The 14,028-nt window shown below is 36.6% G+C and overlaps 1 protein-coding gene across 9 annotated transcripts in view; it reads left to right on the top strand.

Moving 5' to 3' along the window:
- Positions 1–14,028, top strand: part of KIAA1328 (KIAA1328 ortholog) — a 477,491-nt gene that overhangs the window by 339,593 nt on the left and 123,870 nt on the right. For 8 of the 9 annotated variants that reach the window (XM_072599342.1, XM_072599337.1, XM_072599335.1 and 5 more), the window contains 2 exons: positions 1,182–1,879; positions 7,155–7,262. In XM_072599342.1, coding sequence (XP_072455443.1) covers positions 1,182–1,879; positions 7,155–7,262 — 806 coding nt within the window. The remainder of the gene's footprint in view (positions 1–1,181; positions 1,880–7,154; positions 7,263–14,028) is intronic. The other variant, XM_072599338.1, reaches the window with a different exon arrangement.

Genomic DNA, 14,028 nt, shown 5'->3' with positions numbered 1-14,028 from the left:
CTATGTGTGTAGATTAAATTGAAGGGAAGTTTACATGTGGTAGAGGTGTATAGTTAGGGAAATCTGACTAATATCAGATAGGTTATACCTTTTTCAAATTATATACCCGGTCAAACAAAAATTAAATTGAGAGTTTCAGAAAACTTTTACGTTCTTTTTTTCCTGCTATATTATATAAATGTGTCTATCTTCATGAGTAATAAGTAATTATTTATATTACCATTAATATTGGCACTAAATCAAATATATTTTTGACTGAGGACTAAGCCAAGGTTTGTTTTCTTTTTGAAATGTCTTCATTTCCAAATGCCCAATATTCTGAGGGCACAATGAGGCATTGATCTGTTGAAATGAGTCAGCCTAAGCTCATTCTTCCTAGGGTGAGGAGGATCCCTGATACACATAAGACTTTGATGTCTCTGAAAGAAGAGCCATAAAGAGAATGCCTGGAAAGTTCTCTTTGTATTGTATTGGCTGAACAGGTTTAAATCACAGCTACTTGCATTCTGCCTAAATTTTTAAGAATATAATAACTTGCCCACCTTAATTGAAAAATCACTTCCATTTATGGCTGAACTTAAACATGTTTTGTATTTAAATGATAGCTTTTGGTAAAGAACTATATTTTATGGAAAGTGCCCATTTTTTATCTGTATTCTACAAAGATATTTTGAAAATTTCTCATCAAATTTCCATTGTTAAGTAATATCCCACTCAGTGCAAGATGAAATGGTTTACATCAAATCTCATGCTGTGTAATGGCCAATCTAAAGGTATTTATAGCAGTTGAATGGATTTCTTGACTCTGTATTGAAAATTAAACATTTTAAGACATTAATATTTAATGTTTCTTCCACTCTCTGAGTTGATTTTTATATAACCTTAGACAGTATTCACAACTCCAGTGAAACTGTCTATATTAAAGTTGCTCTCTGCAAACTCTTGTCTTATTTTTATCATCCTTGGTGAGATATACTGAAAAGCATGATGCTCTGTAATCTTTTTAGCACTGTGTATAGAACATATCTTCTCAGGTATATGAATGCCATCAGTATGAGTAAGAAGACTGATTCAAAGAAACTTTGATGGAGCAGATTATCTCATTGCTTTCTGGAGGGCTACAGAGAAAAAATTTCTTTATTAGATCTTTAATTGAAATACAATCTTTTATTTCCTTTCAGGTACCCATCAGGAGGAACTCTCCCAATTCTCCACATCGGGAACACAATGGTCCCTATAGAAACCTCACAAGCCCACAAACCTATCAAAACAAGAATGAGCCTAAATTTGCAAACCAGAGCTCAGCTTCAGAAACAAATCTGCACTTCAGGAATTATTCTCCCAGGATAGCAGCCCTTCATCTTCTCCAGGATGGTGTGAATAGAGAACAAGCAGAGGCAAGAACACGTAACCACAGGTCCCCAGGAGCAAAGCTAATGGGCTCAATTCCGACAGAGAGGACTTCACCAGATGAAATGAGACTTAAGGAATTTTTACACTCCCAGCCATACCAAGGTGGTCATTGCTGTATTCACAGTCATCCTGAAAATGAAGATCATGTTTGTGGGAACCATCAGGCAAGAATGATGACCAGAGGGCATCCCAGAATACATCATCAAGAATCATGCAATTATGGTGAGTTTTCCTGGACACCTGTGAGCTTTCCTGGACACCTGGACACACATGCACCAGTGACATTAGAGCCTGAGGAAATGGATGACAAAAAGCAGATGTCAGTAGAAAAGAGGAATCAACTTCTCCTGCAGAAAATGGAGCTGGAGATTGAAAAGGAGCGCCTGCAGCATCTGCTGGCCCAACAGGAAACAAAACTTCAGTTGAAACAGCAGCAGCTCCGCCAGTCCCAGTTGGATTATACTCGGTGAGTCCTGTTGTCAAAGTTATTCTTCTCATTCTGTTCTTCTCACTAGTCCCTGTACACTGACAAATATGTGGCAGGATCAATCTGTGCCTGTAACAATTGTGTAGACAAGTAACTCCCTTGAGGAGCTGGCATTGTTGGACCTGCATGATGACTGTTACTACTGAATAAACTCCCCAGCCTCTTTAGAAGATTTTAAAGGTGATCTTGCTTTCTTCAGTATTTGCTTAAATTAATCAGTTGCCTAGCAGCAGAGTGTAATTCTTGGTACACACTAATATTGTCAGATACTTAGGAAGTGATGCTGTTATAGCAGAAGAGCCTTTGCTGTTTGGAGACCCAAAGCAACACAATACAATAAACATTTATTAAGCCCTACTTTGTTCACTGAATGGGTGTTACCTCATCCTAAATGAGTTCCTGAATAGACCTTGACCTAAAGGGGCCATGGTCTCCTATTGCATCCTGGGTCACCTCTATTCATCCTAATGAATATATGGTCACTGGATTCAGATGGCTCCAGAGGAGAAGTGAGACTGGTGACCTTGCACAGCCCTCCCTCACTCAAAACAAAGTCAAGTGCAAGCAAACTCAAGTGCAAGTCATGTCATCATTTCTCTGATGGCATGGTCTTCTTTGACAATGAAGAATGAACATAACAACTTTGTTCAGAACACTGCACTAGGGACTGGAGTTGAAACAATGTTTCAGCAAGATGAACCTTCAAAGAGCTTACAGTCTAGGTGGAAGATTAGATACAAACACAATGTAGCCAAAATATATAATATTCTATGAAAAGTTTTTTGGAGAGTTAAAAAACAAAGTGCTATGTAAGATTTGAGTGGTAGAATTTTAACAACCAGAGGGATCAGGAATGATTTCTGGAAGGACTTTGACTTTGAGCTGGATTTTAAAGAATGGATAAGAATTTAACAGATGAAGAAAAGGCATACCAGACAAAGAGAATAGCCTGAGTCAAGGCTTTGAAATGGAAGTGTGGTAAATGATATGGAGTCAAGAGTTGTATAGTTTGAGTGGAATAGAGAAAATATAGTGCGTGGAGGAAACCAAAAAACTAAGGTTATAAGTAGAAGCTTGTGATTCAGGAAGAGTATTTACATTGAGGAAGAAATATAAACAAAGATACTGCATAGATTATATATGTCTGTCCTGTAGAATACCTTGTAAAAGCTTTATAAAGTCAGACTTACCTAGTCATAAGGTACATCCAGTTCATTCAATGAAATTTCTCAATATCTTCCGTAGTCAGACCTCCACTGTGATTGTTAGTGTCCCTGCTTTAACAAACTCCCTGCCAAAGAAAACTTTTTGAATTATTTTTCCTCTGGTCTTCGTTAAGGATATGACTTCCAATCCCTGTCCTACCTCAGTTAAGTCCACTTTAGCTATTTATTTCAGATTCAGATTCGCTTTAAAAAACTGTGCTAGTTTCTTAAGTGGGGCAGCTAGGTGATGCAGTAGATAGATAGAGTACTGGGCAGGGAATCAGGTAGACTGAGTTAAAATCTGGTCTCAGATATTTCTTAACTGTGTATGACCCTGGGCAAATCACTTAACTCTGTTTGCCACAGTTTCTTCATCTGTAAAGTAAGCTAAAGAAGGAAATGGCAAACCATTTCAGTATCTCTGCCAAGAAAATCCCAAATGAGGTCATGAAGAGTCAGATTTGACTGAAAAACAACTGAACAACAGCAATAATTTTCACAAGTGTTAACTCTCCTTACACTAATGGCTTTTGACCACCATTTTAAAATTATATTTCTATGACTAAACTTCCAAAGTATTTGGTTTCCCAAAAGTGGATTTTTTTAACCCAAATATTAAATGTGTATAATTTCCCTATTAAATTTCATCTTATTAGAGTTGACTTTTTGAGATTGATTTAGAACTCTGTCATCTAGCATATTAGCTATCCTTCCCAGTTTTGGGTCTACTGAAAATTTGTTAAGAATACTACTTATGTTTTTGTCCAAGGCATTAATAAAAATATTAAATAGCATGGGGCTGTTAAACAGCCAAATGTTCCATTAGGCATACTACTAGAGGACTCCTTTCAAATTAGTATTGAACAATTAATAACTACTCTTTGGATCTGCCCATTTAGGAAGTTCAAATTCCACTTGATTGTACTATTATTTAATTCATATGTTGCCAGTCTTTTCCATGAGAATAACATGACAGACTTTTTCAAAGGCTTTGCTAAAACCTATGTAAATAATGTCACCACATTTTCCTCATTTCCTTATCTAAAAAGGAGCTAAAATTAGTCTGACATTTCATCTTCTGCATGAATCTTATAGATTCTTTATTATCACTACTTCCTTTTTTTGTGTGATCATTAACTATCCTTTTAATAATGATAATTATGTAATAAATTTGTGCTTAATAATTTTCAAATTAACTTTTGTAACTTATCTGTTTAGTCTGATATTTTGATGTGATACTAGATTAAGTTTGTATTTACAATATCTCATTATACTTTATCCCTAAGGACCTGTCATTCCAGTATTTTAAACTATAATCTAGACATCTAAATAGTATTCTCAGACACTAACTTCTTAATCAGCAAGTCACTTCCTAAATCTGCTTTTTCCTCCTGAAGCCTCAGTCTTCACTTGAACCACAGTGATAAAAACAGCACCTGTGATATTCCATTTCTTGTCTAGGAATTCATTATTCCTGACTGTGTTTTTTCAGTTGCTTCCAGCCATGCCATTGGTCCCTCTATTAATCACCAAGAATTGTGGTAGTTTTTAGATTTAACAAGTTTTGAGAGATTCTCCATGTTATATTAGGTTCATGCCTAGGGAAGATAGCAACCTTCCTGTTTGTGCCAGATCAACAAACGGCTTTCTTGGTACCCCTTATCAAGAAACTGGCAACTCCTATTGCTAGTATTTTCTTCCTCTTACCATTGAATCATTAATTCAGTGATTTTTCTTCTGATGAAACCTGCAGATTTGTGTTTGAACACAAAATTTCTTTGAACACAAAAAGCTTAATTTTTCCTTAGAGTGTCCAGCTATATCTTCTATGAGAAGTTTCATATCTGTTGTATGACTTTAAATGTTCAGAGGTCTTTCTCTCTTCCTTTTTTTTGGTCCCATTTTTCTACCTTCCAGCCTCCTGACACAGTTAGGATTCCTATATGTCTCTTCTATTTTTCTTTTTTTTATTTCTGTTTAAAGTACTTCTTTCATTCTTTTCAAGGAACTCTTCAGTTTACCCAATAACTAATAAGTAGAGATATTCTTTGATCCCTTTCACCTTCTCCCCCTTGACTCAGTACATTTACTCAGTACATATACTAGTCACTGATAGAAATAAAGCATTGTCTAATCTATTCAGGTCATTGCAAAAATCCTACTGCTCTTCATATTTGATGAAAGCAAAACCTCAGTCTTCCTTAGAGGCAACTAGGAAGTTCAGGGGATAGAGTGCTGGGCCTGAGTCAGGAAGGCCTGAGTGACCTTGGACAAAGCACTTAACCTCTATTTACCTTAGTTTCCCATCTGTAAGGAGGGCATATCTCCCTTGTGGTGTTGTAAAAATCAGATGAAATTTTTGTGAAGTCCCTAACAGTGTCTTCCATGTGCTAGAGAAATGTTGCGATTAGTATAATCATTAGTATTTTTCCTAAGACTGCAGGGCAGTGAGTACTGGACCCAGGACTGGAACTAGACTCTCTGCTTTCTAATCCACACTGTTTCTACTGGATTATGTTGTTGTCATAGACAAATCTTTTGGTAAAAATGTAAGGCAAGTACTTATCATGAACAGAAGATAAAGTGTGTCAAAACTAGAGGGAGCAGCCACTGAGATCTCAAGGGTACATAAGTACCCATTATTTCCCATGCTTATTTTTGAGCGTTAGGACATAGTCTCAGTGGTGTTGTTCAAGTATTAGGTGGCAAGTGAATAGAGTACAGAATTTGGAGTCAGAATTCTAATCCTACTTCAGAAACTTGCTAGTTGTAAGCCTGGAAAAGTCACTTAACCTCTGTTTACCTCAGTTTCCTCATCTGTAAAATGGGGATAATAATAGTACCTACCTCACAGAATTATTGTGAGGGTCAAATGAATTAACATATATACAAAATGCCTTGTGAACAACAAAGTGCTATATATAGGTTATTATTATTGTCATCATTATCATTATTATTAGACTCTGACCTGCAAATAGGAAGCAAGAGTAATGGCTTAGAATTTGTGGTGAGGGTAAACCTAGTGCATGAGTTTGATGATCGTTCAATGAGAGTGGTTCTTTCCTTTTATGGGGTCAAGTGAAAAAGTGAACAAGTCATGGAGTTATAAAGCATCTATGGAGCTAAGTCTCTTGCTGGACATTGGTGTTTGTGAGGGAGAATCTGGGAATAGGACTCCCTAGGCCATTGGCCTGAGTAGCCATCCTCCTGGCACTTTGTTGTCTAGAGCTGAGTATATGCTACCCTGAGGGATCAGCTGCTGTAAGGCTCCGGAGTAAATCTTCACCTGTTTATGTCATGATTCCCACCTTTTCTCATTATGACCTTAGCCTGTTCAGCTGCATTTTATGGACAATTAGCAGATTCCTGACAAAGTTTTCAATGTCAATGAAATTTGCTCAGTGTGTCCAGGATAGGGTCTTAAGCATGCAGTTAGCATCCACTCCATACCTCTTCCTCATTACTTAACATATACTAGATCAGACTCCAGATTCTGCCTGAGACATTTACTAATTTTTTGAACCTAAACAAGTCACTTACTTTCTCTCAGCCTCAGTTTCCTTATCTGTAAAACAAATATAATAATAACACTTAATTCACAAGGTTGTTGTGAGGATCAAATGAAATAATACCTATGAAGTACTTGGAAAACCTAGAAGTGCTACATAAATGTTAAGTATTATTTATTATTATCTATTTTCTTCTCTTCCTTTTAAGGCACTTATAATATTTTCTTTCATATTGTTGCTAACTTAAGCCACAGTATTCTGTGTCTACAAAGGCTTGAGTTGCTAGAAACTAGACGTTATGTCCTGAGATTATCCACAGTTTAGTTTTTCAGGGATATTCCCCCATGCCTTTTTCTTGGACAGAAAGGCCAACATTATCTGTCTGTCTCTGTCTGTATGTATGTGAATTTATGATATATTTTGTATCTAATGTGAGAGAGATTAATTTCTTAATCAGAAATTAATCAGAATCAGAGTATAACCTTCTGAGTGTTTCTTAGTGTCCACAGGTTTAGGAACTCACTCTATTCATCTTTCCAGGTTAAAAAGCCAGGCAGTGTTTAATTCAAGAGATCCTACCATTGGTGAAGCACCCGGTAAAACCAAAGAACCGAATCTTTCATTGAATGGAATTGGCACAGGACTAAGGTAATCCCAGGAGGATGCAGAGATGCTCCCTTCACTCCATCTATCTCAGTCATCAAGAATTTTTTTTTTGCTTTCTTCCCCAAATCATTGTTTTTATTTGTTTACATATTCTTTTTCTCTGTGCATTTCATAAATTGGCATTGATTTATTTTTAAACCAACTCACTAATAGTTTGGAGTCCTTTCCCACTGCTAAAACAGATTTCCAGTCATTTTTTCCAGTGATTTTACTATGTGGAAAATATCTTAACAACACGTCAAGTACTTGAAGATCATTATTTTTCTCTCCAGCTTCAAAAAGCTAAGAAGCTAAGTCTACATTTTTCATGGATCTGTAGTCTTATATAAAAGAACCCACTCCTCACTTTCCAGGAAGAAAGATTGTACAATATTACCTATGTGATGAATCTTTAGTTTGATTGCAGAGCCATTACTTGTGCAGAACTCTTAAGAGAAGCACATTAGTGGGAAACTCTGTCTTATATCAGCTGATAAAAGCCCAGATATTCTAGACAAGAAATGTTTACAGTAATAAAACTGAGATCATTAAGCATGGGACAGTTAATAAATGATTTGACATATAGTTATCAAATATACATTCATATCAAAATGTTTGGGCTTATGCCTGTCATCCGAAGGTGCTACTATTATTTGACACTGGCCAAGAAGTGATGTATATGAACATTGTTCCATGAGACAGTGGAGCCTTGAAGATAGCAGATCTTTATTCTTTCTATTCTTCTCTTGTGCTTTGAAACTGACAGAGTCACTTCTGTCAAACTGACCATTTTTTGGCTGCCATGCTACAGATAAACAGAATCACTTTCTTTTCTTACCTCTCAAGTCTTGAACCTTTGTTTATCTGAGCCAGATGAACAAGTAAGACCTTGGACAATACCACACAAGTCTTCAATACATGGAATTGCCCCAAAAGATTTAGGTGTATCTGCTTAATATTTATGCCCCTAATCCAAATGATGACCTCAGAAATAAGGTAAAGTTATATAGAGATGTCAGATTCCCACCAGATTAAGATGCAAGGTTGTTGTTGTTGTTGTAATTGTAATATGCCCTTGATAGACCATGATGCTTTTTCAAAGTTAATCTGCATCCTAGCAGTTCTAGATACTCTGTCAGCTACTTCCACAGTCTGGCAGACAACCACTGGGAAATGTGTTTCCCATCTTCTGTCTTCTTTTCATTAAGGTTGCTCACTCAAGGCTGCTTAAATTATTTAATCTAATGTAAAGCTAGAAAAGGCGACAAGTCCATTTGTCTCCTTTATACAGTTGGCTGTAGAAATTGTGTTGTCTTAGATATCCCAGAGGGAGCTAGAGATGGGACAAAAAGGGAATACTGTACAGCCCTAAACATCTGTCTCTTTTATTAAAGAACTTGGTAGAATTGTTTAAATACCAAGTACTGGTAGTTTTGGAAAATACAGTCAAGAATTGTAGTGGAAATGACCCTCTTTTTACCTTCCAAGCTGTTTGAGTTTGCCAGAGGAACTCTCAAGATGAAAGTTAATTTTAAACTGAATTTTGTTTATCTGGAAATTTAAATTATCTTAGTATTAAAAAATACTCAGTGTATTTAAAATATTAAACTTACTCAAGTGAGGCATTAAGAATTTGAAACTAAAATAAATGATATAATCAGGAACTGAAAACATATTTTTTTATAATTAACAGCTCATTTTGAGCTAATTATATACAATTACCAAAATCTAATTGCAATTTATTCTCTATTATCTGTGGGAAGAATCACAGGCTAGGGGAGCTTGCATCGCTGGCTTCCTGCATAAATGCTATAGAATGAGAACAAATACTACACAAGCGCTTAATGACAAACAGGAGCAAATAGAAGGGCACAGCTGGGCCAAACTATTGGAAGGTAATTGTTGTCTGAATGAGGTAGTGACTTAAAAAGCCAGAGGCAACTCTGTTAGGGCATCAAGCCTTCCTTTTTTTTTTTTTTCCCAGCCAGCCAAAGATGACCCTTTTTACACAAATTATAAATTGTTTTCTCTGATTTTCCCCTGACGGTCTGCCCCATTTTAAGCCTTTAAAAAGGCTCTACAGTGTTTCAGAATCACTTATGGAACACTGGGTGCAGTATTTGGTCAGTGCTGCATGCCTCTACATTTATGTGTCCATTTACATGTCTTGTAGGCCATGTAATCTGATTGACATTTCTGCCTTTGTTAATCCAGGTCTTAATCCAGCTTTTACTGTGGCATTCCCCACATGGGTGAGGAAAATCAAAATACTATTGCATTTTTTTTCTCTTTTACCCATAGATTTCTGTCTGACAGAATGGAAAACCATGAGTTTTCGGGGGTTTTTTGCCCTTTACTGACTTTTTCAAAGCATTTCTCCTGTTTCTTTCAAAATCTCCTTAACATCTTATCTAATTAACACCAGTTCAAATCGACTTTGTCTCCTTCACAACCTGTTGAGTTCTTTAGAAACCTTCAGTGACAACCTAAAATTGAATCAAAGCCTTCCAGATATTAATTATGACTTTGTTTTCGGTAAAGAATGGAAGAGAAACTCCTGAGTCTAAGAGTGATATCTCTTCAACAATAGAAACAAATTCCTAAGGACTGGATGTAAAGTGGCGTTTTCCATCTATTATGGCAGATTTACAATGTAGAAAAGAGTACAACCTACCATCTCCATGTTTCCTTTCCAATAATTTCCTCCAGAATCTTAGAAATTAATGCCTGGAACCACTGTATATATACTGCCTATGGGTTGGTAGGGCTACAAAAACCCTCTATGGGAACATACCAGCAAACATGCAATAAACAGTAAAGGTACCGTGACATCCATCTGTGGAGTGAGCAGCTATAATAGTAAAAGCATGACTCCAACAAAAACTAAGTCCCTACTCTGGGCCAAGCACTTGACTGAGTGCTCAGGATACCAAAAAAAAAAAAAATTGTTTCTTCTCTCAAGGAATGCTTACTCTAATAGGAGAGTCAGTATGCACACGTGCTATACAAACAAGATACATACAGGAGTATGTCTGAGAAGAAAGGCACTAAGACTGAGGGAACTGGGAAAAGGTTCCCGCAAAAGGTAGAATTTTAGTGGAAATTTGAAGGAAATCTTTGAAGCTAAGAGGGAAAGATGAGGAGGGAAAGCATTTCAGGCATGTAAGATAACCAGTGAAAACTCCTCAGTTAGGAAATGGACTGCTATGTGCAAGAACAGCTAGAAGGCCTGCATCATTGGATGACAAGAGTATGTGAAGGGATGTAAAGTGTAAGAGACGACAAAGGTAGGAAGGGTCCTGGTTATGATAAGACAAAAACATGATTTTATTTGGTCCTGGAGGCAATAGAAGGTACTTCCTAGTGAGTGAAGTAACACTTTCCTATAAAAAGAACAATCAAAATTGGAACTTGTACACTTATGAAAGCAAGATATTTTATACAATGATGGGAGTTGATTAAACTATGAACCACCCAATAGACGACTTCCTTACTAGATTTCAACCCTCCTCCTTGACTACTTGACAGCAAGTCCTAGTCCATCTTAAAATATCATTCTTTCCTATAATTAGTATAACAAATTAACTGGTTTCCCACTGAAGTCAGTCATTTCAGGCAATGTAGCTTTGTCCAAAGATTTTTAAATAGGACCTAGAGAATCTAATAATGAGTATAATCTTAGGCTCATGGCTTTTTGGTTTTTTGTTTGAAAAAGTTGTAGCATGAATATAAGGAAGTAAAAAAGCCCTCCATCAGTCAATAAACATTTATTAAGCACTGCCCTAAGCCCAAGAATACAAAGTCAAAAGAATAGTAGTCTCTGTTCTCTAGTTCACAATCCGATAGTCAACATGCTACTATGTACAAATATGCAACTATCTACAAACAAAGCTATATACAGGAACAATTGGAAATAATTAGTAGAGGGGAGGTAGAAAAATTAGGAGGGTTTGGGAAACACTTCCTATAAAAGGTGGAATTTTACCTGGAATTTGAAGAAAGCTTGGGAAGTGAGGAGGCAAGGATAAGAAAGGAGAGCTTTCCAAGCAGAGGATAGCCAGTAAAAATTCTCATTCAGGAGATGGAGCGTCTTTCTTGTTCCAGGCTCAGCAAAGCGAATAGTTTCTTTGATGGAAGAGTACTTGTTGCAAGTGGGGAGTAATAAAGTGTAAGGAGTCTAGAAAGGTAGGTGGAGACCAGGTTATATAGGGCTTTAAATGAACCAGAATGTTTATATTTGATCCTGGAAGTGATGGGGAATCACTGGAATTTATTGAGTAGGGGACTGCGGCTAAAGTTTCTTAGTATTAGGTAGTTACCATCTCTCCATGAATGATGTCCTTTCTGCATGCTTTTAGCCACAGATTTTTTTTTCACACCATGTGTACAGACCAGAAGTTTATTAAGTAATGATTTAGTCAGTCAAATGGCAATTAATAAAGCAACAGGGAATATGGATGCTGAATTATCTGCATATCATACCTAAAAGGAAGTCTCAGATCAGCATTATAGATATTTGGTAAGGAAAACACTATCCATAAAAAAATAAGAGTACTTTCCTACAGAGTATTGATGGTATCCCAGTTTAAAAAAACAACAACAAATAACAAATAAATTTTAAAAAACATTTTGGTTCATCTGCTGCTTATAAGTGGAGGAAAAAAGTAATGATTCTCATTGTGGGCATAAAGCTTGCTCTTAAGCTTTTAACAAAAACTTATTTTAAGTATTCTGTAAAATTAACTTTCTTCCCAGCCAACAATATTAGTAGAGTTGGACAAACTAGAGTTTCATTGCTACTTGAGTCTGGTTGTTTTGATAACTTCATTCTCAGATTTATTTTTAAGAAGAGTATTGTGAAATTAAAGTTTATTCAGAAGGTACTAGGAGAGGGAAAACTATTTTGTTTTACGTTGAATTATATTGGTTTGTGTCAAAGTAAGAATCAGTGTGTCAACAAGGAACATCCTGGATAGGGATCTATCTAGCAGTTTCCCCTTCTGGCAAGTTCCAAGAATAAGAAGAAAGGGAATAAGCATTTATAGAGTGCCTGTTACCTGCCAGGAACTGTGCTAATTATTGTTTGATCCTTATTCCATCATGTCCAACTCTTCATGACCCTATTTTGAGAGTTTTCTTGGCAAAGATACTCGAGAGCTTTTCCATTTCCTTCTCCAGATCATTTTACACGTGAGGAACAGGGTCACACAGCTAGTAAGTGTCTGGCGCCAGATTTGAGTTAAGGAAGATGAGTCTTCCTGACTCCAGGCTTAGAGCTGTATCTACTGTGCCATCTAACTGCCCCTGTGCTAAGCACTTTTACTTCATTTGACCTTCACAACAACCCTGTGAGGTAAATGCTGTTATTATGTCCATATTGCAGTTGAGGAAACTGAGGCAAACAGAGGTTAAGTGATTTTCCCCAGGGTTGTGTAGCTGATAAGTGTCTGAGGTCAGATTTGAACTCAAGTCTTTCTGAATCCAAGCCCATTATACTATCTGCTGCTTCAATGAGCATATATGAAATGGTTAGGAATTTCCTACTGTCCCTAACTAATGTTAGGCATGGCTCCAAAAATTAGAATTTGTGATAATGTGTCTATCGTTTAAACTCTTTATTTGGACACTGAAGGCTTAGTTGATGAAACATCTATAAGTCGTCCATTTTCCTTTCTAAAATCGTGTGAGGCACTACCAATCTCATTTTCTTTTAGAAGTTTAAATGAGCCATACGTGTAGATTCTTTTTTATATGTACACACATAAACACTCTTCATTTCAGTTGTGTATTTCTCTGAATAAGAAGAGATTCCTCACAAACTGGAGCAAGATGAATGGGAGTAGAGGAAATACTTTATAGAAAGGTTTCTTTACAATATTGACTTGTAAGACCTTTCTGTGACGCTGAATGTGCTGCACAGGGACTGTAGGAAAAAAAGGTTAAGTGTGGATGGCTATTTAAATCAGTTTTTTGGTTGTTTTCAAGCATACTAAAGGTTCTATGAAGTGAAAAAAAAGTCAGATGTTTTGAAATATTTTATTTTTGATAGTAATAGCATCATTTCTTTTACTACCAGGCCAGGTGAAAAATTGATTGAGTTAGAAAGACTGTTGTGAATAAAATTTCAAAAGTTAAACTTCTTCACCTCTTGCTGCTTCAGGTCACAATCACATATATTCAGTGCCCTTTTTCCCTTTTACACATACACACACACACACATTTTGAGAAGCTAAAGGATTCTTTTATATAGAGTGGCATACATGAGATATACCTGTACAGGAAGGGTGACAGTGTACTCATTTGGTAGTGAAGTGGGAAGAGATGTCTATGTTTCTTACCCTGCCCTTTTTTCAAAAAATATCTGAAAGCAGACTATATCTGTGATGACTTATGGTGGTTTGCTGTGGGTGGGTGTCTGTCTCCAGAGAACTGGCCATTACATCTGTTACAGTGCTAATTTGCGAGAGTCCCACAGAGAAAATTTTAGATTGAGCTCAACTGATTTGTTTTTCACACTGCTCCTGCAGTGAAAAGGATTGATTTCTGTGTTCCATTTGCTGTTTGGTGTACTCTCCTTTGGAACTCAGTGCCTTCAAGCCTTAATCCTTTAACCTTGAATCTGAGCACTGGGGCTTCATAAGGATCAGGCTGTTTGATGGAAAGAGAACTTTCTTTGTTGTACCAGGTGGCTGGGTATAGTATGAAACAAGATGGATCTTCAGGCAGTTGATCTTCGTTAACACAACAAAGAAATATAAAAGAAGAAGGG

The sequence above is a fragment of the Notamacropus eugenii genome, chromosome 4 (genome assembly GCF_028372415.1).
Source record: "Notamacropus eugenii isolate mMacEug1 chromosome 4, mMacEug1.pri_v2, whole genome shotgun sequence".
Classification (NCBI taxonomy): Eukaryota; Metazoa; Chordata; class Mammalia; order Diprotodontia; family Macropodidae; genus Notamacropus; species Notamacropus eugenii.
Note: the sequence above shows the minus strand (reverse complement) of the source record. Positions and strands in the feature narration are given on the sequence as shown.